Source organism: Tenrec ecaudatus, chromosome 4, assembly GCF_050624435.1.
Source record: "Tenrec ecaudatus isolate mTenEca1 chromosome 4, mTenEca1.hap1, whole genome shotgun sequence".
Taxonomy (NCBI): domain Eukaryota; kingdom Metazoa; phylum Chordata; class Mammalia; order Afrosoricida; family Tenrecidae; genus Tenrec; species Tenrec ecaudatus.
The window spans coordinates 50,137,714-50,165,386 of NC_134533.1; the positions used below are offsets into that span (position 1 = coordinate 50,137,714).

The window sequence follows — 27,673 nt, forward strand, 5'->3', positions numbered from 1 at the left end:
CAGGTTACATTACAATTAGGGTCCCTCAGTTAGAGTTTCTCTGCCAGGCTTAGAGGGGGGTTTGCTTTTTCCTCCCCCTTTCCCTTTTCTCGGTTCCAAGGGCAGAAAAATTGCCAAAGATCAAAGGCAAAGCCATACCTGTTGCAGTCGACGTGGAGTAGGAGATGGGAAGCACTGACAGACAGCGCGACCTTGTGCCACTGGCCGTCCGCCATGCGGTATGGGAGGGCCTGCGTTCTCGGCTTCCCGTGATGTATATAGTGATATCGAAGCTCATCCCTCAGGCCACTGCTCTCCAGTTCAAAATAGCTGCATGTAAAGCAACAAGAACATTTTATCCCCGGATGTCACAGTCCTCAGCACTCCCTGCCTGCTTACCACCATGTGTCTCCGAATCTGAAAATCACATAGCATGACAAAAAGAGCCACAGCCTGGAACCCTGGAGACTGCCCAGAACGCGGCTCACCTACAGCCAACACCTTGAGCCACTGAAATGGAGATCAGTGGGTCTCCAATGAGGTCACAGGATGCAAGCTAATGAGCAAAGTTCAATGCACTGACTCTTACGTATTTAAAAGTGCAGTTCAGAGCCTTCCTTCTATTGTCTGGCCCAGGCTAGACCAACCATTCATGCAGAATGAACTTACTGGTGTGCATTTTTTAAAGTATCATTGTTGTTTTTAAAGAAGGAGTAAAAATAGCCATGTTGGACATCGGGAGATAAAAGAAATGCATCTGAGGAAGAAGATTAGGAAACCCCCACTTCCTTTACCTTAAAGGGGAAAAAAAATAACTGGACCGCAATTCTTAGATAACGGGTAAGGGGGAAAGGGTGAAGCTACTGGCACGTGGATCCATATTTCAAATCATCATGACGTGAAACATGTGAGTTTTCTGTTTCGGCAGAACTTCTTGCTGTCATCACCGCCATCGGCACTTTGCTCAGAAAGCACAGCTGGCCACTTGGGGCCACTCCTTAGGCTAGTGGCAGAGCCCTGGAGGCATGGGGCTTACACCCTGGGCTTCGATCCAAAACGTCAGCAGTCCAAAAGCCAGCCACTGCTCCAAGGGCGAAAGGCAGGGCTTCCTATCCCATAAACCATTCCAGTCTTGGAGACCCACGGGGGCAGTTCTATACCGCCCTGTATGGTCGCTGTAAGACGGTATTGACTCAACGGTTGTCCGTTTGGTTTTTGGGGGGTTTTAGGCTAATGGAAGTTTGAGACTAATATGCTGGTACCTCTGTAGTAGAAGACTTATTGAATTTGCTGCAATCCCCTTCTGACATAAGTCAATGCCATTGTCATCAACATCAGCCCGCATCTCCCTGCCAGGCATCTCCCCGCTAGCGATTTCAAATAAATTCGCTGTCACTCACAAAAACCTGCAAGGCCGGTATGATCATCTCATTGAAACAAATTCACAGAGTGAATAGCTGATTTCAGGGGTAAATGTGAAAACCCACCAGGATTTCAGGGGTAAATGTGAAAACCTGTCCACTTCCTACCAGTGCGTTGTCTCAACTAACTGGTGTCAGGAAGGCAAAGCATTGCGCACGACGTCCACTCAGACCAAATCCCAGCGACTCAATCATAAAGACAATTTAAGAGATTGTTTTGCCAGGCAGGCAGCTTGTTTTAATCTCCAGATTCAGAAGAACTTGCTACTTCTCCTTTAATTTGGGTTGGCCTTACCCCACTACCATACACTACTTACCGTATATGCTTGAGTATAAGCAGAGTTTTTCAGCACATTTTTATGCCATTTTTTGTGGTAGAATTAGGAGCCTCGGCTGATATTCGGGGTGGCTTATACTTGAGTATATATGGTACTCTAAAACACAAAATACATCCTCTGTGAGGACTGAAATGAATACTCCATGGAACTCAGCCTCTATGACCCTGAATTTCAAAATTCACGTCAGAGAACAAATGCATGTTCCTTGCTCATCCCTCGCAGTGGGACTTCTCAAGGGAAGCAGAGTCAAGTCCAGCTCCTGAACCATTACATTTGGGTCAGTATAAAGCATCAGGGCCAAGGTCATAAACTAAAGAGGTTACTTACACCAGAGCAGCAGGGTCCTGGGCCCAGTTACACACTGATTAGTACTAATCAATTTAATGGGTATTTTATAAAGCCCTTAATATTGAGGGAATCCTCCAAATGTCTTCTAAGCTGCCCGAATAATGAAAGTGCCAACTGACCAGAGAACATGAAAGGTCAAGAAGGCCTCAGAGATGATCTGGTCATTCATTAATTTACTAACACGTCTTTACTGAGCACACAGGGAGAGGTTAAAAAGGATTTAAAATACAGCTCCTGATCCCAAGGGGCTTTGAGAGAAGGAAATGAATTATGGGCTGCTCCCCCAAATGTAGAAAGTGTCCCAAGAGAAACAAAAAGAGACGCTGTTCTTTAGTGAGAAGAGCCGAGAACATGAGAAATGCTATCCTAAGTAGCTTCTCAGTGCAATTCTTCAGGGTAGATCGTATCCCTAACTTACAGGTGCATTTGCATGCCGTCAGAGAGACTAAGGGCCTTGCCCAGGATCGCACAGTGCCTGTAGAGAATGGCAGCACTCTCTTCGATTTGAGATCCTACCAATCACACACATTATCATCTTACTTTAACCAAGAAGCTACAACTGGCGGAATTGTACTTTGAAAGGACCTCAATCGGTGACCATTGTAAGCACTCATAGAGATCGTCTGATGAAATAATTAAAATACACGTAACCAGATGTAACCACTATGCCTGGAGGTATGCCCTTCCAATTTCAAGTGTTCAATGCATTCTGAGTCCATATTTTAAAGATCTTATTAAAAAGCAGAATAAATAGGTACCTAGGGGGGTAGCCACAAACATACAGTTATGAAAGCAAAGTAGAAAATGTGTTGTACAATCTCCTTGGAAGACAAAATAGATGAGTGGAACCTACTGAAAATGAAACATTTGTGTACATTAAAAGAGTAAAAAGCGAGCCCACAGATTGGGAGAAGACATTTGGCAACCACATAACAGACAAAGGAATGATCACTAAAAGCTGCAGTGTTTCACAAAACAGAAACAAGGGGGGGGGAAGCCAATAGCCTTCTGGGAAGGTGGGCAGAGGACCTAACAGACAACCCCCGAAGGATGAGGCTCAAATAGTGAATAAACACGTGAGGAAATGTTTCTGACCACTAGCCATATGGGAAATGCAAGTCCAAACAACTGTGAGAGACCACCCATTGCCCAATTTGAGAAAACTGAAAATACCAAATGTTGGAGAGGATATAGTGAGATTGGAACTCTTATCCACTGCTGGTGGACTTTTAAATACATACAGCCACTGTGGAAGGCGGTATGGTGAGACCTAAAACAGATGACAATTGAAACACCATAGGATCCGGCAATGCCATTACCGGACAAATACCCAAAAGGAAAAAGAAGCCAATCACGAGCGGATATGTGCGCCCCGTGTTTGTTGCAGCACAGCTCACGATAGAAAAAGCTGAACCAGCCTAAATCCCCATCAGTAGATGATAAAAAAACTGCTATATGCACACAGTGGAATACTATGCACCCCTTAAAAACAGCGACGAAGCCATGAAATACCTCAAGTGTGGAGGGATCTGGAAGACATTGCGCTTAGCAAAGTTGGTGAATCACAAAAGGACAAATGCTGAAAGAGTCCACTGCGGCAGGAACAAGCAACAGAACAGGCGCAAGCTCGGGTTTTTAGGGCATCCGGTCTTCGGGCCAGGGGAGCCAGACAGCCTGGTAGAGAGCCTGACCACTGCCAACGAACCAGACGCCATCCGTTCTAAGTATTGTACTGGTTACTCCCAAGGAGGGAAGGAGAAAGGGATGTTGGCTACTGAGTGGCTGCCTTGTGAATCCATGACGAGGCCCCTCCGCATGGAGAGTGCCCTATCAGAGGCACAGGGAGACAGATGGGAAAGACAACACAGCAAAGCAGAAAGGAAGCAAATACGTCTGGGGGGACGCAGAGGTATGTCTGTTGGTAGGAAAATAGGAAGAACTGACCCTCAGGTGTAGGAAGAATGACTGAAAAATGCTTTTGGGGGGCGGGGGGAATGACTTTGGTGGCATGCAACGAATGGGCCACACTGAACTCAGGAGCGTAGAGGAATCTCAGGGACCAAGACCAGGTGCCATGGGGCATTGGGTCTCTGAATCCTGGCTCTTCAGGGCCCATGGCATGCTCCAGAGTCTATGCCAGGGAGATCCGAAACAGAAACCCCACTGGGTGAACTAGACTCGACCTCAGACACTCTTGTAGCCTGAGGACCTAAGTCAGAAACTCCATGGTGTCTGAGGAAGCAGAAGACAGATTTACTAAGAGTGGTGACAACCAAGGTAGACAGACAACCAAGGTCCTGCTTCAGCAACACCCAATGTGATGTATTAAGATAAGTATCATCCCCGCAAGTGGGTGACGGATATTCTGTTTCATTCTGTTTATCCTTGTTTATAGTAGGGTGTATCTCAGAAGTGTGATGTCATGGGAGGGGATTGTCACCCTATAGAAGTTGGCTTGTTTATTTTTCTGTTTTTCAGTAAATGAAGCCCAGGACTGGTGAGTCTATAAGGATAGCAAATAGAATGGGAGGGCAGGAGTGGGGGAGGTAAAAGGAACATGAAATCTTAGCCCCAACTTAAGAACAATTCGTTCTTATGTCATGCCCCTGCTTGAAACCTGCACCCAGGAAGAAAACACAGAAGCTATGGGTGCTATAGCAAAATATGGTGAACAATGCAGATGGTGCCCAGCTAGCCGACAAAATTGTGTCACGGGTCTTAAAGGCTTGTTTTCACGCAAGCAGCCATCTAAATGAGATGTCAACAAAGTTCACAAGGAAGAAGCGCCCCATCATCAGTCACCCAAGGTAAATCATATAATCTGGTCAAAGGAGGGACTAGTATCAGAGCCTAAATTGTGAGAACCTGGTATACAGAGGCTGCAGCTGACAGTGGAAGCCCAAGATTCATTTGTGGAACTACATGGGAATAAGTCTCTGGAGAACTGTCCCTTCCCCCCCCCCACCCCCGCCCCGCCCATCTACAATTGAGGGATGGGAGGAAAGTGGTCACTGAGCAGAGCAATAGAGAGTTGGGTATAAAAGATCAAAGGCACAAATCTGGCTGGAACAGTTAAACTTTGTCAGCAGATCCCCGTTACGATGCAGGCTGGACCTGATCTGCTTTCCAAAATTGTCTGTATCTTTGGTTTGGTTTTTTGTCTGTTCATATTAGGATGTATCTCAAAGGTGCCATGTCATTGGAGGTCACCCCTTTGAAGTGTTAGATGGTTTTCCATTTTTCAATATATGAAACCCAGGATTGATGAACCTATGGAGACAGCAAGTAGAATAAGGGTTTCGGAGGTGGGTATTAGGGGTGGGGGGCGTGAAGGGGAGATGGTGTCAAGGGGTCTATGTAGAAAAAGAATGTTTGGGAAAATTGATTGAGGGGTCATGACTCTCTATTCTGCTGTTCACCTGATCTAGCTTTCTTCCGCCTGTATAGATCATGTAAATATTTAGTAGGTTTCCTATGCATTTCACTCCTAGGGACCCTGTGGCTAAGTAGCCAATGCCATAAGTACACATGAGACAGATTGCTTTGATTACTAGGGAAAAATTGCTGTCTGTTCTGATAACCAAGTCCCCTGTTGATTCAGTGCTGACGCCTGCCTATCAGCCCCACTGTGGGCTAATGTTGGAGTTCACTTAGGGCAGTGCCCACTGTTAGTCCTGGTGTACCTAAAATAGCAATCACTGAGTCTTCAGAGATGCTGGGACCCATTTCACAACTTCTTCCTTATGGTTGTGCTGAAAGGTATATCCTCAGGACACTCCCCTTTTGGGTCTATAGGATTAACCTTAGAGCCATTCCAACGTACGAACTTCCCTAAGCTTTTGGATGCCTTTTTCTACAGTGTACCAACTTAGGTCAGGTACCTCAAGATGCTCTAATCTAGGCCATCTGGCAGTCCAGGCTTCAGAGAACTAACTAAGCAATTAGATCCTCTCTCAACCTCTCTTGCTGAGACATTGAAGGAAGAATCTGTGCTTAGGGGCCCCGTATCAAGAAACTCAGACTCAGACTGGTCTAATGTTACATTCCTTGTACCAATCGCCCACACCTTTAGTAATCATTCCCAGGGATATTCCCCAGGTTTTTGCTTGTATGTATTAGGAAACTCAAGCAGATTTTTATGAGTATAGCACACCTATTCTTGAGTCATCATCTGAACCTCACCTTTGGGAATTTTCTGAGACTTCATTTGAGTTATAGGTCTAGAGGAGATAATGGGTGGTGGGGGTGTTTCCTGCTCTCAGCAATATCTTATAAGGCAATGCTGCAGGTGCAGCCCCACTGGCATGTCCGTTTGAACAATTTGGTTAATCTGCTCAAGTGTGAGTTGTTTTACTGATATGATAGATTAATCCCCTCCAGTGGGAGGGGTGGATCTATGGACTGGGGTGCCTCATTCGTCTCCAGAAACTCAGTATCCTCCTCTTCTGGAACATCAGCCCACATGTTTCCATCCCATGTTTCAGGGTCCCAATTCTTTCTGATTAATGCCCTTACTTTAATATCAGACACTGTTCTAGATCTGCAATTCAGCTGATGCTGTAATTCAGTGACTTGTATGCTGAGACTCTGGATTTGGTTTTCGGCAATGTCAGCTCTGTTACTAGAGGAGAGAAGGCTCTCCTTTGTAGCACATGCAGAAGCTTTTAGGTCTGTTATTCGGCACTTGAGACGTGCTTCTGAGGTCCTGAGATTATCCCTTTCCATGATCACATTTTCTATTGTAAAAAGGACCAACGAACCAGCTTCATCATACTTCTCATCCTGACAAAACTGCTGGAAAATATCAAACACACGATCGCTCATAACCTCTCCTCTCACCAGCACTTCATCTGTTGGGAGTGATACTGTGAATATTAGCTTTGCGACCTCACACCATGGACTAACATCACCGTTCTAGTAAGAGGGAGACTGACCCGTGCCTTTAAGGGTAGACATAGCATCATCAGTGCTGTTAAGCCTAATCGGGCTGGAGAGCCAATTTGAGAAACCCATATTTATGATCTTCTTTCTCTATGAGGTAGTTAGTTAACTGTGCCAATCTGGCAGATAAACACATGTGGGATTAATTGAAGGGTGGAGGGATAAAAAAGGTGAGTCTCGCTTTTCTAGTTCTTGTGTCTCTTGCTTTCTGATGGCTGGACTAGGGTGCAGCTGCCTTAGCAGTTCCCTGCTTCGGCTTGCAAGGCTCACTTCCTGAAAGACATCCCTGAGGAGAAGCCACATGAACCTACCCTGATGCAGCCCTGGGTGCTGGAGCAGCCGTGTGGAGAACCCTGCCAGTGCTGAGATGCTTACACACTCACTGACTCGGCTTTCCTCCTGTAGTCGGCATCATTGCATCTGTTTTGTGAGATGGAGGAGGACTTTGTGGATTGGTATCAGACATATGGATTAATGTTGGACTTGTGGGCTTGGGCAGCACGGGGTTGGGATATTTTCTTGATGCACACTTAACCTTTATATACACCTCTCTCTTATACAGTTTCAGTGCATTTGTTTCTCTAAAGTACCCCGACTAACATGCTCTATACCACTCCCAGTACCAATTGTGTTAGACAGGGTTCTCTAGAGAAACAAATCCATAGAAATACATATGTGTATAAAAGCTTTTTAATGTACATTAAGAAATCATCCCAACCCAGTCCAGTATAAGTCCATAAGTCTGATATTAGCCCATATGTCCGATATCAATCTATAAAGTCCTCTTCAGACTCCCAAAACACATGCAAGGACGCCAAATGCAGGAAGCTCACAGGTCAGTGGATGGGAAGCCTTGTGGATCCAGTGGCATTGCAAGCATCACAGCACATGGCTTCTCCATCTAAGGGCACTAACATAGTTCCTTGTGCCAGGAAGTGATCAGAGAGAGAAAGAGAGAGAGAGAGAGAGAGAGAGAGAGAGAGAGAGAGAGAGAGAGAGAGAGAGAGAGAGAGAGAGAGAGAAGCAGGGCTCACCAAGCCATTTATCTCTTTACCCTCCAATCAAACTGTGACCTTCTTAATCCCACATGTTCTTATTGGCCATGTTGGCACAATAAACCTACCTATCACAGGTAGCCATTTTACATTTCTGCTTCACATAATTAAACCATGGAATGATATGATATATACTTTAAAGAAATTTTGTTATAATACTAGCCAAATATATGCTTGTGTTTATGCCAAGCGTTATAATGGTAGAACATAGCTATTCCACGGTACTGTATCTCAAACCACTAAGATATGTCCAGATGATGAGTTTGGGGGATGTTAGATACTACTGAAGTGGACCTAGGGACGGCAAAGACACTGGTGGCTGCATTAATTTGAATGAAGTCGTTTCATGAAAACCAAGAGGGAGCTTCTACAGTACCTCCACCCCCAGTAACCCTCTGAGAACAGAGGGGTGAGGCCAAGCAACTTACAGAAAATGCTCACTTGGGCCCAAAAAAGCTTGGCTGTAGCCTTGAAATGAAGGCCTCTACTCCATCCCAGGCCCTTGCTACTTGAAGCAAGGTCCACAGAAGAACTTTGCAGCCACTTGCGGATCCTCAGACCACCGGGGCCCAGCCAAGACCTACTGAGCCAGAGTGCTCATCTGAGCAGGAGCGCCGGTGATCCCGGCGCACATGCCAGTGTACGAGGCAGTGCAGCAGAGTGCTCCAGGTGGCCCTTGACTTCCTGGCCAGCTGGTGGTGACGCTAAAGGCAGAGGAGGCTTGAAGCTACAAGCAAGTGAGTGGGCCACGTGCGGGGCTCGCTAGCCAAAGCTAGTAAGGGGTTAGGAAGTAATGTTATGCAAGTGTCTAGCGGGCTCTTTGCTATTTACCTGTGCTAGGTGTGGAGGTCTCGGGTGCTTTAGAGGCTTCTAGAAAAGTTAGAACAGAAACAGGTGTACGGGTGATAAAAGCCACCAGCCAGATGTTGTGAGCTGCATGTCTCCCCTTAGCCACGGACCTCCGCTGTGCTATGACCTGCCTCGACTCTCCGAGAAGCTTGATCATTCTGCAGCTCCCTGAGAACGGTTACGGAATCACTACTAAGTTTTCTCCTTTTCAGACCAAGCACCTTCGGCTCTTTACACACTTCGGTGCCTGACAAGATGACAAACGTTTTCTGGACAAGGTTCTGCCTGATTCCTCTTTCTAAACAGTTCCCAATCACTGCCGCCCCACCCCCCTTTTGCTCTCATTGTTGGGACTGCTGAGCTGCTTCTGACTCAGCGGAGTGCCTGTGACAGACCTGCCCTGTCTCCAGAGGGCTTTCTTGGCTGTCATCTGCACAGAGAAGATCATCAGGTTGTTCTCCCAAAGAGTCAGCCGCTGGGTGGGTTCGAACTGCGAACCTTGCAGTTAGCAGTCCAATGTTTAACCACTGCACCACCAGGGATCCTCACACCATTCTCTACCGCCAAAAAAAAAAAAAAAAATCCCTTGCCATCAGGTCCATGTCAACTCCTACCAACCCCACAAGGTGGAGCGGGGGAGTCTTATAGGGCCCCCCCAGCTGACATCTTTGGGGAAGCACACTGCCATGACATCCTCCCAGGGATCCACTGGTGCGTTCGAACCACCAGACTTTCAGTTGGCAGTTAAGAGCATTTAACCATTGTGTCACCAGGACTACTCGCCATTCCAGAATCTGGGCCAGTCACTCACTCACTTAAATCAGCATTATGTGATCTAACACCAACTACACAGAAACACTGCCACCTCCCTTGCCGTGGGATGTGCACTCTGCCACTCACAGTGACCTTCCCTTCAACACCACACGGAAGTCCTTGCACGCAAAACACAGTGTAGGCAAACTGTTCCCACCCTGTATGTGCAGAGCTGCATTTTTTAACCTGTGCTCTTGCTTCCGTCTAGCAGTTACTCAGAATCCCTATGAATAAAATTGTCCCAACGCCTGCCCTCGAGTACTCCGTACAGGCAGTTACAGCGAAATCAAATTAAATCTCTCAAGGCAGAATTCCATGGTATATCAGGAAATAAAAAGCAGGATGAACCATTCCAAATAGCATTTGGGAGATCAATCTTATTATGTTTATTAAAATGTTTGTCATTTCACCAGAATGGACCTCAAGAGATCTGATTTTGCTGTATGATTTACATATATGCTTTATCTATGCATATATATGATTTATACATACAGGCATATACATAATGTATGTGTATCATCTTTAAATATATATGCATACTGTAAGTTATAGATATTCAAAATGTAAGATTATTGCTTCTATAACAAGGAAGGCCAGGAGCCAAAGCGCTTTTTAAGTGGTGTCTAGCATAAACTCAGTAGAAAAAGTGGGAAAGTGCCTTAGACAACCTCTCTTTTTCAAGTGTCCCATAAGGATACATATTGGCTACTTTGAAATAAGAACCTCAAAGTCTAAAAAGGCCCAGCGTTTGTACAGCACCTGCTGTCATTCCAATAGCCGTCTCTCTGTGCTTCTGAACGAAAGCTGAATGGGGAGGCCAAAGCAAACTGGACACACGGGTCACGTCTATCCCCCAACCTGGTATGCATGCGTGGCAAGAGTCTGGGGTCAGGGACATAGCCACACACATGAAACAAAACATGTCACAAAGAGGAAGTCTGAGGTACAGTGAGGTCTAGAGACCTCTCAAGCTCACAGAGCTACGGGTGAGGGAGCTCTGGATGCAATCCAAAGCTCACAGGCAGCAAGGGGCCCTCTCAACATCGCACCACTGTCCACGGAGTCTTCGGCAGTTGGTACGATTGTTTTCACGGCACTCCGGTGGATGAGCACTCCACAGGTGGGAGCCCGCCAACAGCTCTGCTCGAGAGAACAGGGTGTTCTGCTCTGTAACGACTACAGCCTTGGAAACCTTGCTGTTTTCTTTGTCATTCCTAGTGTAAGAGTTACCTAAGGCACAAGAGGACCGTGCGCTCTACTCCAAATCAGGTAACTCCGAAGACTCGAGCCCAGATCTGCTGAACCTTGAATCCACACTCTTCTTTACCACATTGCACCCTTTTCTACGTACAAGAGGGTAAGCGAGCTCATGGGAACTAAAGTGTCCTCGGGCCAGGTCTCTATGATATGCCAGGACATAAGCCTGTCACTCAGTTGCCACTCCTCACCTCTCATGCCATGGAAACATCACCATGGAAGGACATGCCACAACCAGACATGAGAACATTCTTTCCCCTATCCTAGCCACTTGCCCCTCACCGCAGTAATCAAGAGGAGCGAACGCATCAGGCAGCTGGACTCAGTCCTGCCCAGGACCCAGCAGTCTCAGGGCCATGTGGACTGAATGGAGCAATGACAAAACTTCTACATAAGAAGGAGGAGGGCAAAGAGCATCTGCCTGGAAATAGTGAGTTCCAACCTGAAACCTGGCACAAATGAACCATGTTGTTTTTGACAAATCATGATTCCGTGCCTCAGTTTCCCCAGACCATAAAAGAAGAGGTGCCAATCTGATCCACCAAGAGCTAGGATCTCTTGGAGGAGCCATAGTGTGTGTTGAAGAAGGAGCCCCTGCAAGCTCTTGAACCAGAGCAGTTTCACTCCCATCTGTCATATAGATCGAGATTTCCCAAGAGATTTCATTTGAATTAAGTAATCCACTTGACAAAATAATTTTGAACCACTTAACTAAATAAACCTTAAGATCCAACTCAAGTTTAAATTCCCCCAATTCATATATTACTTTGCAAACCGGAACACTCGAAAAGAAACTGAGTGATTAGCTAAGCTGTTACTTTCTACCCTTAACTTTTCTGCCAGTCCTCATCCTCTACCCAGGATCCTTAGCAGCCTGGAGGAGAGAGGACAGGGTACAGCGGGCACAGCAGACACAATGATTATGAATGCCTCACCCTGAGCACACACCAGGCTGGGCACACACACACCAGGCTGCATCTCCCAGCTACCTTGCATTGAGATGAGATCCAGTAACTAGTGGTATTCCAAAAATAAATGACTAACAGAGGATGATGTGTGTGAACTCCAGGCCCAAGCAATTAAGAGAAAATATATTTTCGCCAAGAAGACCTGAACTGCAATAGGTTAAGCTCTGAGCTGCTAACCGCAAGGTTGGTTGAAACCTAACGGACACTCCATGGGCGGAAGATAAGGTAGTCTGCTTCCATTTATAGTTTCTGTAACCCTACAGAACAGACTTACTCTGTCCTATAGGGTCACTAGGAGTCAGGATCACCTTGATGGCAGTGGGGTTGTTTGGTCCTCTACCTGTATCAGTTACAGAGGATCCAACGGAAGACTGAAGAGGCTTTAGTGGATGGTAGAACACGAGATGGACTAAGATTGGTCCTTAAACAACCACATGAAGTACCAGTTCTCACACAGGCTAACAATGAATTAGGACATCCATACAAGAAAAAAACCTTTACCAGTGCCCCACTGAGATTTAGTAGTTCCTAGCCTACTTTGATGGAGCCCTGGTGGCAAAGTGAGTTATGTGTTAAGCTGATATTCAGAAAACCAGTAGCTTGAATCTACCAGCCACTCTTTGGGAAAAAGGTGAGGTTTTCTGCCTCCCAAAGATTCATAGTCTCATAAACCCAAAGGGGCAGTTCTACTCTGTCTTCTAACATTGCTATGAGTATGAATCGACGTGGTACCTGGCAGTGGGTTTGGTGTTTTGGCAGACTACCTTGATTCATTAGCGAGAGAAAGAGGAGCATTAAACTGGACAAAGGAGAAAAGAAAAAGAGAGAGGAAACAGCCATGGACACCAAGCAACTGCTAGTTTATAAAGAGGAAGACGTGAGAAGAGGCCTGACTACAGCCATCCCTGTCCCATTTGTGACAGAGAACCCGCCGTATGTGGCCTATGAGCTTGGCAGAGGGTGGTTTCTAAGGACAGCCACACAGTGTCTCCCTGTCTCGTATGTTCTGCTACAAAATGGTCTGGATCCTCCTCTCATTGAAAGGTGGGATCAAAGGCCTATTCCCATGAATCTGGGTGGGTCAGTTGTGTTTAACTGGCAAAAGTAGCACTTTGCAGCTTCTGAGAATGAATGATAAAGGGGATACACTGCTTTCCGTCTCATTGGCTGAAGCCCTGAGTAACCGTGTCAGTTACTCTGCAGCCACCTGGCTGTGAGGAAGCCCGGCTCCCATGGGCAGCCCCCAGGTAGGTATCTGGTCAACAGCCTCAACTGGGATCTCAGCCAACAGCCATCATCAACAATTAAATATGTGAATGAAAACACCTCAGGATGGTTCCCCCCGCCCCCTGCCCATTTCTTCCCGAAGGAAGTCACCAAGACTGTGGACGTGAGATAAATCAGTCCTTCTGGACTCTGTCCAAATCCGGACCCAGAGAATGTACAGAGTAAGCTCAAATCTCAAAAGAACCAAACTCACTGCCATCAAGTCAATGGGGACTCATAGCAACCCCTGTGGGTCTCTGAGACTGTCAGTGTGCACGAAATCAGCAAGCACCCCCATCTTCCTCCGAAGGGGCAGCTGGTGGCTTGCAGCCCAGCACGTTATCACTGCACCTCAGGGCTCCACAGTCCGTTAAAGGGTCGGTTTAAGGCTGTTTGTTATATAGTAATGGACAGTGGAATGCTCTTAACTTCAGGGCCAAATATTTTACCTTTAAAATTGAGGCTATCATTTAGGCATGACTCTCCTAAATGCCTCAGATATTGACTACATGACCAAATCCCAAAGCACAAACTTTTGGCTTTCAGGCTCCAAAATGTATTACTATGACTTTTCTTCTAATAAAAAATTAAATTCTGCCCCAAATATAGCTTCATCTCAATATCGTACTTTACAAGGGGGCTTTAAAAGAGCTTGTGGGAAAATCCCATTGTCTTTCCATCCTATTTTTCCACGGACTTGTTAAAGGTCCCTTGCGTACATTGAAAGGAACCCTATTAAAGTGGTGTGCCTGGCTGCTAACCGCAAGGTCCGCCGTGTGGACCACCAGCTGCTCTGCAGCAGAAAGATGGGGCTTTTGTCTCCCATAAAGAGTACAGCCTCGGAAGCCCAAGGAGGTCAGTCCTCCCCTGACCTTTACCTAGGGCAGTGGTTCTTACCCTTCCTAATGCCGCGACCCTTTCATACATTCCCTCGTGTGGTGGTGATACCCCCAAGTATAAAATTATTTTCATTGCTACTTCATCACTGTCATTTTGCTACTGTTATGAATTGGACGACCCCTGTGAAAGGGCCATTCAACCGCCAAGGGGTCACGACCCACAGGTTGAGAACCGCTGATCTAGAGGGTATATGAGTCAGGATTGACTTGATGGCAGCAAGTTTGGGGGTTTTTTTTGTTGTTGTTTTATATAACTAATTTGTGTGTGTGTGTGTGTGTGTGTACAACAGTGGTTACTTGCAGCTATTTTTAAAATATGTTATTTCAGCAACTTTCTTTAATCTATAAGGAATACCTTGACATCTTCTTCATTATTTTTTTTAATTTTGTTTATTAAGCTGAAGTATTTTAATCTCAACTTTCATGTTTATTTGAATGAACATGGGTGTCTGGGTGGTCTTTTCATGAATAAGGAATCGTCTCGGGGTCCAAGTCCAGGGGCTCTTCCCTCCCAGAGGGTTCGCTGAGCATAGTAAAGGACTGTCCTGAGATACACAGACCTCTTGGACTCCCAACTCCTTTTGTTTCCTCGACTACATGGGATCACAGAAAGAGAATCAACACCTGAAGAAAGAGCCAGGAGAGCCCACTGATGTCTGATCCCTGCCCCTCTGCTGTTTAACGCCTGCATGGCTGCTGCCAGCAGCGCACAGACATTCCTGCGCCTCGTTTTTCCAGCTACTGAAAGGTAGCATCGGCGTCACAGGTTTCTCAGAAGGATAAAACAGTGTGATGTTTGTAAATCAAGCGACAACATGCCTAGCACCCGCTACTATTATTGTTCTTCCTTATATCTTTCTGCAAACATGGAAATAAACAGTCTCACCAGGGAAGATACTGCCGAATGCATGCACATTCTTTTTCTGTAAAAGAGGCATTTCTCTGCTTTATGCTCTCTTGATTAGATGTGACCTGGTGATTTTATTATTTGTTATAGTAAAGATACATATTCCTTGTGTGCTCAATCCTTTTAGAAAACATACAGAAAGAGATTAATAGTGACAGCAATTACAAAGTGCTTCTCTTTTGAAAATAAAACATTCAGGATTCAATGAAATGTAAAAAGGCCCTTTATACCAATTCAAAACAGTTCCATTACGGTCTTAAAATTCCATGTGGTAATAATATGTTTACACTTATGACTAAAATCAGTTCCCTCCTAACTTCCCAGATATTGAGAACTGGGAGAAAAGATATAAAATCTTGGGTAAATTAACATATGAAGACAAAAAATTAATAAATAAATTTTTAGTAAAATTATCAAATAAATGAATTTGAGGCCAAATCAAATTTTTTAAAAATTAAACAATCAAGCAAAAAGGCATGAGTCGTAGAATCATATAACTGCATATTAAGCCTAAAACATAGCTCCTGAATCTCTAAGAGCTCATAATTAAGATACTTAATGAGCATCAATATTTAAGATAGAAACTAAATAAGAGAAGTAATCTTTAATAGAGTACTTTCTACATGTCGGCTGAAGGGATACTGAGTCACAAAGAGAAACACTATTCTCACTGTCACACAAGAAATGTTAAGCCTCACGGGCAGTATGTGGGTCATAGGGAATCTTTCATGAAAGCAATTTCACTTCAACCTCATTTTGTGTGATGGCTGATTTAAGAGAACGGCATGTAGCTATGAAATTCTTTTTCCTGCTGAGGAAAAATGCTGCAGAAACTGTTGTGATGTTGAACACAGCTTACAAGGACAGTGCTATGGGAAAAAACTCAAGTGTACAAGTGGTTATCTCATTTCAAAAAAGGCGAAATGTCTATTGATGACAAATCTCATTCTGGACATCCATCAATATCCCAGACGGATGAAAATGTCGACTCATGCTTTTGGAGACCGTTCCACCAGGTCAGACTGTTCATCAAGATTTCTAGTCAGAGCTTCTGAAACAATTGGCCATAACAGCCTCTCTCGCCCCACACACCTTACACACCTGACCTCGCTCCATGCAACTTTTTTCTTTCCACAAATGAAGAGGGTCATGAAAGGACAGTGATTTGAAGATGTAGACGAGGTGAAGGGGAAGAAAAGGGAGAGTGCTGTCAGTCATTCAAACAGATAAGTTTGAAAAATGTTTATAATAATGGAACTAAAGATTTGACAAATTAATTAAATGTAATGGAAAGTATTTTGAAGATCATAAGGTTGTCTTGTAAAAAAAAAAAAAGTAACACCTAGCCCTGGGGAGGAAGGGGAGGCTGGGGGTTGGAGGGGTGGGTAACCCCTTGTAATCTATTTTATTGGTCTTGGTTGGAGAACCAGCAGACTGAGGATGAGGAGCAGTGCTTGATCCTCTGAATAGACCAGCCCTGCCTTCCTCTCTGCACAACCCCTGTGCTCTCCTCTCTGCAGACATTCCTCTCTGCACAACCCCTGTGCTCTCCTCTCTGCAGACATTCCTCTCTGCACAACCCCTGTGCTCTCCTCTCTGCAGACATTCCTCTCTGAACAACCCCTTTGCTCTCCTCTCTGCAGACATTCCTCTCTGCACAACCCCTTTGCTCTCCTCTCTGCAGACATTCTCTGGGCTGTCCCAGTTTTCTTCCTTTCACTTCAGTCCATTCCCTTCTCCATTTCCTTGCTGCTGTTTCCCCATCCTGAAGCACACTTTCCTCTCTCACTCAAAGTCTAAAGACTCCCTCTTCATCTATACTTTTTTGAAACTTTCTCTATCACCATTCCAAAATAGAAATATTTACCCAATCCGCCCAGTCCTCACTGCCTCCCCTGCTATCAGTCTTGTCTTCTTCACGAAAATCTGCACAGCCTAACTGGTCTCCTTGATGCCTCTCTGGCTCCTTTCACTCCTTCTCCAGCCAAAATTATCTTTTTAAAGCAAAAATACATTGTGTCATCCATTAGTTCCAACCAATCCTCACTGTCAAACTTAAAATGCATCAGTGACTACTCACTGCTCTTGGGGTTAAGGCAAGAATCAACATGACCTTCAAGACTTACTTACATGCTCTGACCACTATCTCTCCAGTTTCAGCTGGCTCATTTTTTACTCTTGGAACCAGCCTTCTCTCAACTGTTCAAACAGACTATGTTTCTTCCCACCAAAATAAGCTTGCACATTCTATCTTCAGTGTCTGGAAGACTTTGGCTCCCATTCTTTATTTACTTAATGCCTACTCATCCTTCAGGTCTTACTGAAGAGCGTTTTCCCAGGAGCATTTCACTGATACAGGCTCTACCTCTGTCCAGCTTCCGTGAACGTGTGTTCCTTTCTTTACAGTATTTATCACTGTTGCTATTCACACGTTTATTATTTTCATTATTTTGCCAGTATCTGTCTTCCTCCCTGGATTATAATCTCTAAGAAAACACAAATGACATATGATTTTGCTCAGCGTAACCTCCTGAGCCTATTATAAGACTTAATGTGTAGATTTTTATACGTATTTTTAAATAAATGAATATATTACTGAGTCTTTGATGTTTTGCTATACATGACAGACATCAAAGCTGACTGTGATACAACAAAGTGCACTGGATCTGGCAACCACACCAACCACTCCAAGGAGAAAGATGACACTGTAGACTCCTGTAAAGACTTGCCATCCTGAAACCCCGAGGGAGCAGTTCTCCTCTGTGCTACATGGGATCACTAGGAGTCTGGGTCGGCTCACTGACAGTGCGTTTGCTATGGGTTTGGGTTATAGAAAATTACAGGTCTTCACTAGAGAAGCAATTCAGATGAACTCATTTAAGTGATGATTATAATGGTGATGGTGAGGGCAAACGGGATTTATAGGGTTCTGGCCACATTCTAAGTATGATTGGTAATTTGTACACAAGATACCTCACTGTATTTGCCTGAGAGCCCAAATTTCCCTATCAGAAGCACTCAGAGGTGCTGAGCTCATTTTCGAAGCCACTAGCCAAATAAATAAACTCCCCGCCATCGAGTTGATGCCATCTCATAGCAACCCTGAAGGACAAGGTAGAAGTGGCCCTGGGTTTCCAAAATTGTATCTGGTTTGGGGAGTAGAAAGCCCCGTCTCTCTCAGCCTCCAGTAACATGGGACACTAGTATGCAGCCATCAGCACCATGGACAGAGGAGTGCTTGCTCTACTCTGGGTCCAGGCAGAACAGCAGTGTGGTTCCAACTAACAGTGGGTATTTTCAATTCACAGTATGTCTGTGTTGCTTCTCCTAATTCTTTAATCCAAAAAAAATCTAGTATTGGAATTATTTTATCCTAGATTTGAATCCTTGATCAAGTAATTAACACTGCTTGTGCCTTAATTTCCGTAGTTAAGTGAGAATAACCATAGTACCACCTTCAAAAGATGCTCCACGAATTCACTGTGGTGGAACTGCACTTCCCAGGGATACTCTGGTGTCATCATCCTCAATATTAAATGATGCTTTCACTGACTTACGTCCTTGATGAACCAGTGAGTCTCAAATCCAGTATCACACTAGAAACTGGAAAACTCACTGCCATCGAGTTGATGTCAACTCATAGTGACCCTACAGAACAGGGTAGAACTGTCCCAAGAAGTTTGAAAGACTAATTCTTCGTGGGAGTGGAAAACCCTGTCTTTCTCCACAGAGAAGCGGGTGGCTTCAATCTGCTGACCTTACAATTAGCAGCCCAGTGCATACCACAAGGCCACTAGGGTTCCTTTACAAGATTTTTTGGTAAATCCAAGTAAGTTGTGAGGTTTGACATCTTATAAATATATATTCATTTGACTACTGTGAATAAAAATAATATATTCATGCCTTTATTCCAAGATTACTTATTCTAGATTCTGTTGTAGGCTCTGCAGATACAATGAGTATAAACAGATGTGGTTCAAGTCTTCCTACAGATTACAACCCATTGAGGCAGATGCTAATGAAATTATCACATCACACGAGCAAAATTAGCAACAGAGAAGTGACATGAATGAAGGAAAGGGACCTAGTTCTTTTCAATGAGTTTAAGTCAAGCTGGGAAGAAGGCTACCTGCGCTAAGCACAGGTTAACCACAATCATTGGAAAGAGGTGCTCACAAGCACTAAGAACTGTACTAACTGATCATTGTGAAGAAGTGCTCAGAGGGTCACTGAGAGCTGTACTAAAAAGTGATCTTTGAAGGTGGGCCCCAGCAGGACCTGTGTTGTTGTTAGAGGTGGTCAAGTTAGTTCCAACTCACAGCGACCCTATCATTCAATGGCATGAAACACTGCCCGCCCCTGTGCCACTCTCAAAGTCATTGCTACATGTGAGCCATTGTCCAGAAAGTGTGTCAATCCATCATTGAGGATCTTCCTCTGTTTCACTGACTCTCCACTTAACCAAGCCTGGCAAGGATTTGCCATGTCCAAAATACTTTCACTGGCCAATTTTTCATGACAAGAGTTCCTCTCTCTTTTCTGTTCTAATCTGGAAGCTTCATGGAGGCCTATCTAGTAGAAACAACTGTTGGCATTTGAAATACCGGTAGCATAGCTTCACTGACATAGCAACTTGCAAGCCACCACACGATGGCAAACCAACAGATGAAAGGTGGAAGCTAGAGCCTAAAGAGTAACATTCATTCATGTAAGACTCGTGTGGGTTGAACTTGTCCTCCTAAAACATATGGTCAAGTCATAACCCCAGTATCTGTTAATACGACCTTCCTTGGAAACAGAATCTTTGAAGAGGTAATCAAGTTAAGATGAGGTCACACTGAATGAAGATGGGCCCTAAGTCAAATGCCTGACATCTTTAGGAAAAAAGTCACGAGGCAGACAGAGTCACGGACACCCAAGAAAGAACGCCACTTGAGGTACAACCTGAGATCCACCTGCAAGCCAAAGATTGCCAGGAGCCACCAGTAACAAAAAGAGGCACAGAAGGTTCCTTCGCTCAAGTATTCCGAGATGTTATGGGAGAGACCACGGCCCTTCTGACACTTTGGTTTCAGACATGAAGTCTCTAGAACATCTACATTTCTGTTGTTCTAAGCCATCTCATTTGGTACAGCAGCTCTAGGAAACTAATACAGGTGTCCAAGCAGGCGCTGGGGCCGTAGGTTGCTCGGAGAGTCATCAATGGGAAAGTACAAGTTCCAAGCAAGCTTACCTGCCAGCACATAGCTTCTCAGCCATTATCACCGACCAGTAGAAATAGTGGGTAAACGTTCCTATAAGGAGCATTATTGCCACCACCTATTTTGAATTCTGTGTCACTTCTCCAGGACAGAACACCTGGATCAGGTGAGTTCATCTCAAATCAATTTGCCTAGAGCTAATACACATAAAGGAAAATGCGCCCAAAGCATCTTTATCTCAAACCAAATTTGACTGAAACCAATTTACTTTCCTGTCACATGTGAATCGTTATAGATTTCACAAACAAGAATTTTATGTGAGTAGTATTATTAGGGGAAATTATCTTTAAGTAAACTAGCCTCTAAGTAAATTGACTTTAGAATAATTCATTTTTTAGCAAACTTATCATCTAAGTCCAAACTCTAGGAGTTAAGAAGGTAGATGAGGTGAATCAAATTAAGAAAGCCTTTGCAAGGCTGTTGTATATGGTCTCTCTCGGGTCTCTCCCACCTTTCTCAAGAATCCCTGGACTTCAAAATCCATCCATTTATCTTGTGCTGCCAGCATTCCTATTATGTTCTCAGTCCCACCTTGCCTGCAAATGGTTGAAGAAGAGTCTCCCCGCCATCATCAAAAAGACAGCTTTGTCTTCAGCCCTGATCAGCAAAAACCACGCCGGAATCTAGGAGGCAGAGCACTCTAAAACCATTATCTTAAAACCATGCGCCTCAAATATTAAGACATTCTAGAAATTCACAGTCAATTCTCTTCCAAAATGTCAGTGTGACAAAGGACAAAAAGATGCTCGAGATATTATCACATTTTGGAAATTAAAAAAACAACCAAATTCAACGTGAGCTCCTAAAGAGGAATTTTAAACAGGAAGAGAAAACGCGCATTAAAGAAATAGGTGACGTTCGCGTTGTTAAATGCCATCACAGCCATTCCGACTCAGCACCGCCAGGTGCAACGGAAGAAAACACTGCCCAGGCCCGCACCATCCTCCTCGCAATAGGTGCTGTCTCTGCCCGTGTTCCAGACGCCGTGTCAATCCATCTCACTGAGGCACTTCCTCTTTTCCTGCCCCTTTATTGTACCCGCGATGATGTCCTTCTCCGGGGACTGTGCCCCCTTGATAACAAGTACAAAGCATGTAAGAAAGTCTCGCCATTCTCACCTCCACATAACATACTCTCGGTGCTTCTTCCAAGACAAGCTTGTCCTTCTGAAGGTCCATGTCACAATTCATATTCTTTGCTAATACCATAAACCGAAGCCATCAATTCTGCGATGGACTTCCTCTCCTCTATCCAGCTTTCACGTGCAGATAGGGTGGCTGAAAATACCACAGCTTGGTCAGGCACAAATTAGTCTTCAAAATAACACCATTACTTTAACAAGGGAACTTTTACAGTAAATTTGCTAAGTGCAAAATCGTCTGCCCACTGCTTCCGTGGGTGTTGATTTCAGATCCCAGGCAAAGGAAATCCTTGACAACTTTCATCTTTTCTCCACTTATTGTGATGTTGCTCATGTGGTCACACTGTAAGCATCTGTGTTTCATGTTAAGGTGTAATCCCCACGGAAGGTCTTTGATCTTCATCCGTAAGTACTTCAATTGCTTTTCACTTTCAATAAGCAAGGTGATGTCATCCACATATTGCAGGCTGTTAAGGAGTCTTTCTCCAAACTTGATGCCATGTTTTTCTTGATACACTCCAGCTTCTGAGCTTATAGTTGCTCAACGTGAAGCTTGAATACATCAGATTAAAGGATACAACCCTGACACACACCTTTGTCAATTTTAATAGACTCAGTATCCCTTGTGCTGTTCAAAAGACTCTGTTTGGTCTACATATAAGTTGCACATGAACACCATTAAGTGCTTTCAAATTTTCATTCTTCACTGTTATCCATAATTTGTTATGATCCACATTGTCAAATACCTTTGCGCAGTCCATGAAACACACGTAAACCTCTTCCCGGAACTCTTTGCTTTCAGTCAACAACTATGTCACATCAGCAAAGCTGTCTCTTGCTCTGTGGCTTCTTTCCAGTTTGGCTCAGATGTCTGGCACTTCCATCGAAGCACTACTGCAGCCATTTTTTTATTACGTTCAGCAGAATTTTACTTGTGTGTGATATTAATAATGTTCCATAATTCCCACATTCTACTGGATCACCTTTCTAGGAAATGGGCACAAATACGGATGTCTTCCAGCCAGTTGGCCTGGCAGCCGTCTTTCAAATTTTCTGTCAGACACCGTGAATGCCTCAAATACTGCAACTGTTAAAAATCTCAATTTGTATCTCATCAGTTCCTGGAGACTGGTTTTTCACCTATTTTCCACATAGCCTACATTTCTTCCTTTAATACCATTGGTTCCTGATCATATGCTACTTCTTGAAATAGGTGACTATTAGCCAACTCTTTTGGGTACAGTGACTTTGTATGTCAAAATTCAAATATATTATGTCATTTAGTTAATACTACAGTAGCAATGCTATTTTTCTGGTTTGGTCATCGTTCTCCACATATATGATGTTAACATAGAGGAAGTTGGGGGACAGATATACAGAAACTATCATTTTTTAATTTTCTTGTGAATCTAAAATTAGTTCAAAATAAAAAAGAATAAATTAATATTTCTTTGCCCCCATAAGGCAGATCCAAGGAAACTTCAACAGCAACTAACATCTCAATGGAAAAATTCATGATGGTTTTTATACTTGGAAAAAAGAAAAAACCTAGAGTCCCTGGGACATTCTCTGTAATCTATTTTTTTCTGATCAAGCTATTGGCTTATGGTTTCTCCTTCTCACTTCCCCCAGGTAATTGAACATTCTCACAATAATCCAAGGGATGCTATCAATTCACCATAACTTCATTGTGAAATCCACTTTCCCACCTGCCATGTAGCTACATGAGACCTACAAATGAATAGCTAGGGAGACTAAATTGATGGACAATAACAATATGGGAATAAGTAACGAGAATGAGAAAAAGACAATAAGAGAGAACGAGCAACTTGGGGTTCTCTAAACCTACATGAGATTGAGTGGGAAGCAGGGAGCAAGTCAGGCCAGAGGGCATGCCGTAGATCACAGATTAGTAGGAAGAGGAACCCCACCCCACCCCTCATGGTAGAACCATAAAGTCTGAATTTAACACTCTCCTTTCTTTCCATCCATCCTAGCAAGACTAACCTTGAACAGCCCTTATTCTAGACCATGGTGAGAGCCAAGGAAAAGATTGCTTATTTCAGTCACTAAGGTCATGACACACTTAGTTACTTTTCATTTGTTTGTTTTCTTCTGGACCTCAAGAACTTTCCATTTAGATACAGGGACAAGCTTACAAATTCTACTGATTTTAATAGCTATTTCAAGAGCAGACCATCTAAAACAAACCATGATATTCAGAAAAAAAATTATTGCCGGCCCTTTGAGATGAAGCAAGAAAGCATACGAGCTGTGTGGTAGCGTTGTGGGTTAAGCATTCTGTTGATGACTGCAAGGTCATCAGTTCAAATCCACCAGGGACCTCAGAGGAAAAATAAGAGGCTTTCTAGTCCTATCGTTCTAGTCTCAGAAACCCACCAGGGCAGGTGTGTGCTGTCCTACACAGTTGCTATGAGTCAGAATTGCCTTGATGATCGTGAACTCAGGGGTTGTTTTAGTAGCCATGGTCTTTGTAACGCACCCCCCCCAAAAAAAGTGACGTTTCTAAAGCTGACTCTGCTAACAACACTTATCTTCACACAACGTGGTGCCAATGACTTTGTGACTCCTTACAGCACCCTAGCCCCATATCAAAGCACAGATTCATAACCTAGTAGCCATGTTATTATGGTCAGGTCACTTTGTTTTCATTTCCAGTTTCATGCTCGGAATAAGTTTATTGGGTAGGAATTTTTATAACTGGCTTAAAGAAGAAGCTGGATATTTGTTAATGCATGTGCCCCTGCCACAGATAAAAGTCCCTGAGGCAGGACTTCTCTCACGTCCTCGCCAAGTTTCCCACAGAGAGTTGTATTTTCAGAAGGCAAATGACACAGAGAAACTCAGTGTGAAAGAAACTGCTCACGTATCACCCAACCTGTCTACTTTTCTTCCCGGAATAGAGAGCTGGACACATTTCCAAGCCCTTCTTGCTATGAGGTGTGGCTATGTACGTGAACTCCAGTAGACAGCATGTAAACCAAAGCAACTGATATCTGCCATATCCAAGACAGGTCCTAACCATCACATGCAGTTCACGATGACCCGCCCCACTCTGGCTACTGCGATGAAGATAATCTCCCAGAGAAACATTGAACACTACCTGTAAAAGATAGAACGAAAAAGAGAGGGAGCCCAAGCCACTGAATCCTCACTAGAAAAAGAACGAACCAGAATACACATCGGTATCTAGAGACAAGCATCGGCATCAATCTATTACATGAGCAACACATAAACACAGTGCCTCCCTAGCTAAAGTTGTGAGGGAGAAAACAGTCCCATGAAATAAGTCCTAAGAGTCCTGCCACATTACAGAGCAAGGCTTTGCTCCCTGTTGCTTCATTTGATAACAATTGTAAGTACAGATCATATCTGCTGAATTCTATTGGCGTCTCGTTTGATTCTTTTTAATCATTTCATTGGGGGCTTGTACAACTCTTATCACAATCCATACATCCACTCATTATGTCAAGCACTTTTGTACATTTGTTTCCCTCATCATTCTCAAAACATTTGCTTTCTACTTGAGCCCTTGGTATCAGCTCCTCATTTTCCCCTCCTTCCCTGCTCCCCCCTCCCCATGAATCCTTGATAATGTATATATTATTATTATTTTGTCATATCTTACACCATCTGACGTCTTCCTTCACCCACTTTTCTGCTGTCTGTTCCCCAGGAAGGAGGTTCTATGTAGATCCCTATAATCTGTTCCCCCTTTCCACCCCACCTTCCCTCCACCCTCCCAGTATCACCACTCTCATCACTGGTCCTGAGGGGTTCATCTGTCCTGGATCTCCTGTGTTTTCAGTTGCTATCTGTGCCAGTGTACATCAAGATTGAAAATAGCATTATCAGGACATTGGTCACACCAGTTTTCTGATCATGGCCAATAGAAGTGGGTCTATAGAATTAGGAACTGTACATTAATGCTCACATCCTGGCAGGAGCCGTTAGAATTCCCACCATGCAGGCGAGTGCTTTAGGAGTTCGATAAACCCCATCATGGCTTCTCATCCCCTTTGTGTCCTTGACACAAACCCAGAACTGCATCTTGGAAATTCAGGGCGAATGCTCTGAGTGAAAAATTCACTGCCAGTAAGCAATAGTCCAGTGGTCAATTGAGAGCTTCAGAATGGATAACCTGCTGTGTTTCCTTTATTAGTGATACTATGACACAAATACCTCAAATGGTAGGCTTTGAAGAATAGAAATTTATCTTCCTCACAGTCTGGAGGCTAAATATCCAAACCAAGGTCTTGGTGTGTGGAGCTTCTCCTTGTTTGTGTTCCCAGAACCCCCTGGTTCCTTGGAGATCCCAAAATGACTTCTGCCTTCCCCCTTGGGAGCCGGCATGGATGCCAAATCTCCTCTTCATACAACTCAGAAGTGCTTCAGCGCAGGGTAGACCCCACACTGATAGGGCCTCATTAACGTAGCAAGGACGATCCAAATAGAACCATAGCAGAGCATTTAAGATGCCAACAATTTTGGATGGACACAATTCAATATGAACCACAATCCATGCCTCATCTAGAAAGCATTTAACATATAAAACTATATCTTCAGTTAATGTTAGTTAGTTTCCATTCTACTCAGCTGAAAATAGTCTCTCTACTCCTCTCTCTCCCCAACTCATCCATTTTATTTTTAATGCAAAGGCCATATACAACACAGTTGAAGTAAACGCAATGTGGTCGTTACATAATCTCGTGTCAACCTGAAGATATTAAGAGTGAAGGCGTGGAGTCTAGCCTGTCAATCAGGTCACGGCCTGATGATGCCTGCTTGTGGGCCTGGCCTTCTCATGAGGATTCTGGTGGTTTTTTTTCTTTGATTTTTTTTTTCTCATGAGGATTCTGGGGAGCTTCCATTCTCTCTTTCTGCTTCACCTTCCTGTTGACAAGCCACGTGGCGCTACACTGAGACCTGAGGGAGCCATATGGCGAGACCTTCACCAGCCCTGTGATCCTTCCACTGCTACCGATGCACCACCACTTTCACTCACTGACCTGTGATCTTCCCACATTCTGCGTAGTCGCACATGGCTGTGTGCATCTGAAGAGAGATGTATCGACTAATATCGGACTTAGGGGCTAATATCAGACTTACAGATTAGATCTAGACTGGGCTGGGACATATTCTCAATATAATTGCTCAATATACAAAACACAATTGAAGGCAGAAGTCATACACATATCCGAGCATCTCTGGATTTGTTTCTCTAGTCAACCTGGGACTAAAACACCTGAACAATAGCAAACACCTAACATGACTGTAGCCAATGTGCTGGCTTGCTTGCTTGGAAGGGTTTATGGCTAGAACTTCTGCCCAAGTCAGGCTCCACACCCAGCCTTTGGATGATTCTCCTGAATGGGTAACCAGCCACCTCCAGAATTGTGCAATAAACATTCACTACCCAGAAAGCTATATTCACATCACGCGTACAGCAAAGATCTGAGCGAGCATAAATAGTTGGCAGAAAATAGTTCACTCTTTCCACCTTGTTTTACTAATAGAAGCCCAAAATTTCAGAGGGGAACCTGGGACCTGGGACCCAGAACAGAGGCCAAATTCACTTCCTTCCTTACAGTTAGGTATGACAACATGATCCACTTCTGTCTAAGAGACTGTGAGCCAAAGTGGTGTAGATCCTCCCCAGCCCCCAGTCACTCTAATGGCAACTGCCTACTCATCACCTGCCCCATTCATCGTTAGCTTGACTTGGTCCTTTCAGTTCTGACCTGGAGCTGCCTATGGGCATAGCATGAAACTGGCCAACCACGGTGGCTTGTTAAGCACCTTAAGACGCTTGACATAAGCCTCTTACTCAAAAAAAGAACAACAACTCACTGCCACTGAGTCAATGCTGACTCACAGCACCCCTGTAGGACAGAGTAGAGCTGCCCCCTGTGGGTTTCTGAAGCTGTAACTCTTTATGGGAGTAGAAAGCCTCAGCTTTTTCCCAGGGAGTGGCTAGTGGCTTTGAACTGCTAACTTTGCATTTAGCAGCCTAACACATAACCTCTAGGTGATCGGGGCTCCTCATAAGCCACTTAGAAGAAAGAAAATTGTTAACAAAGTGGGCCTATTATCACTGACAGTAAGAGCTGGAGAGAGACCCCTAGCTCATTTCTCTTAGAAAATTTGAGAGTCCTCTGATAGCTCACCATTTGCCATGCAAATATTCCCCAGGAACTGCAAATGAACCA

At 44.3% G+C, this 27,673-nt stretch overlaps 1 protein-coding gene across 1 annotated transcript in view; it reads right to left on the bottom strand.

The window, feature by feature from the left end:
• Positions 1 to 27,673, bottom strand: part of NELL1 (neural EGFL like 1) — a 989,599-nt gene that overhangs the window by 832,227 nt on the left and 129,699 nt on the right. The window contains exon 4 of the mRNA XM_075547696.1: positions 139 to 309. Coding sequence (XP_075403811.1) covers positions 139 to 309 — 171 coding nt within the window. The remainder of the gene's footprint in view (positions 1 to 138; positions 310 to 27,673) is intronic.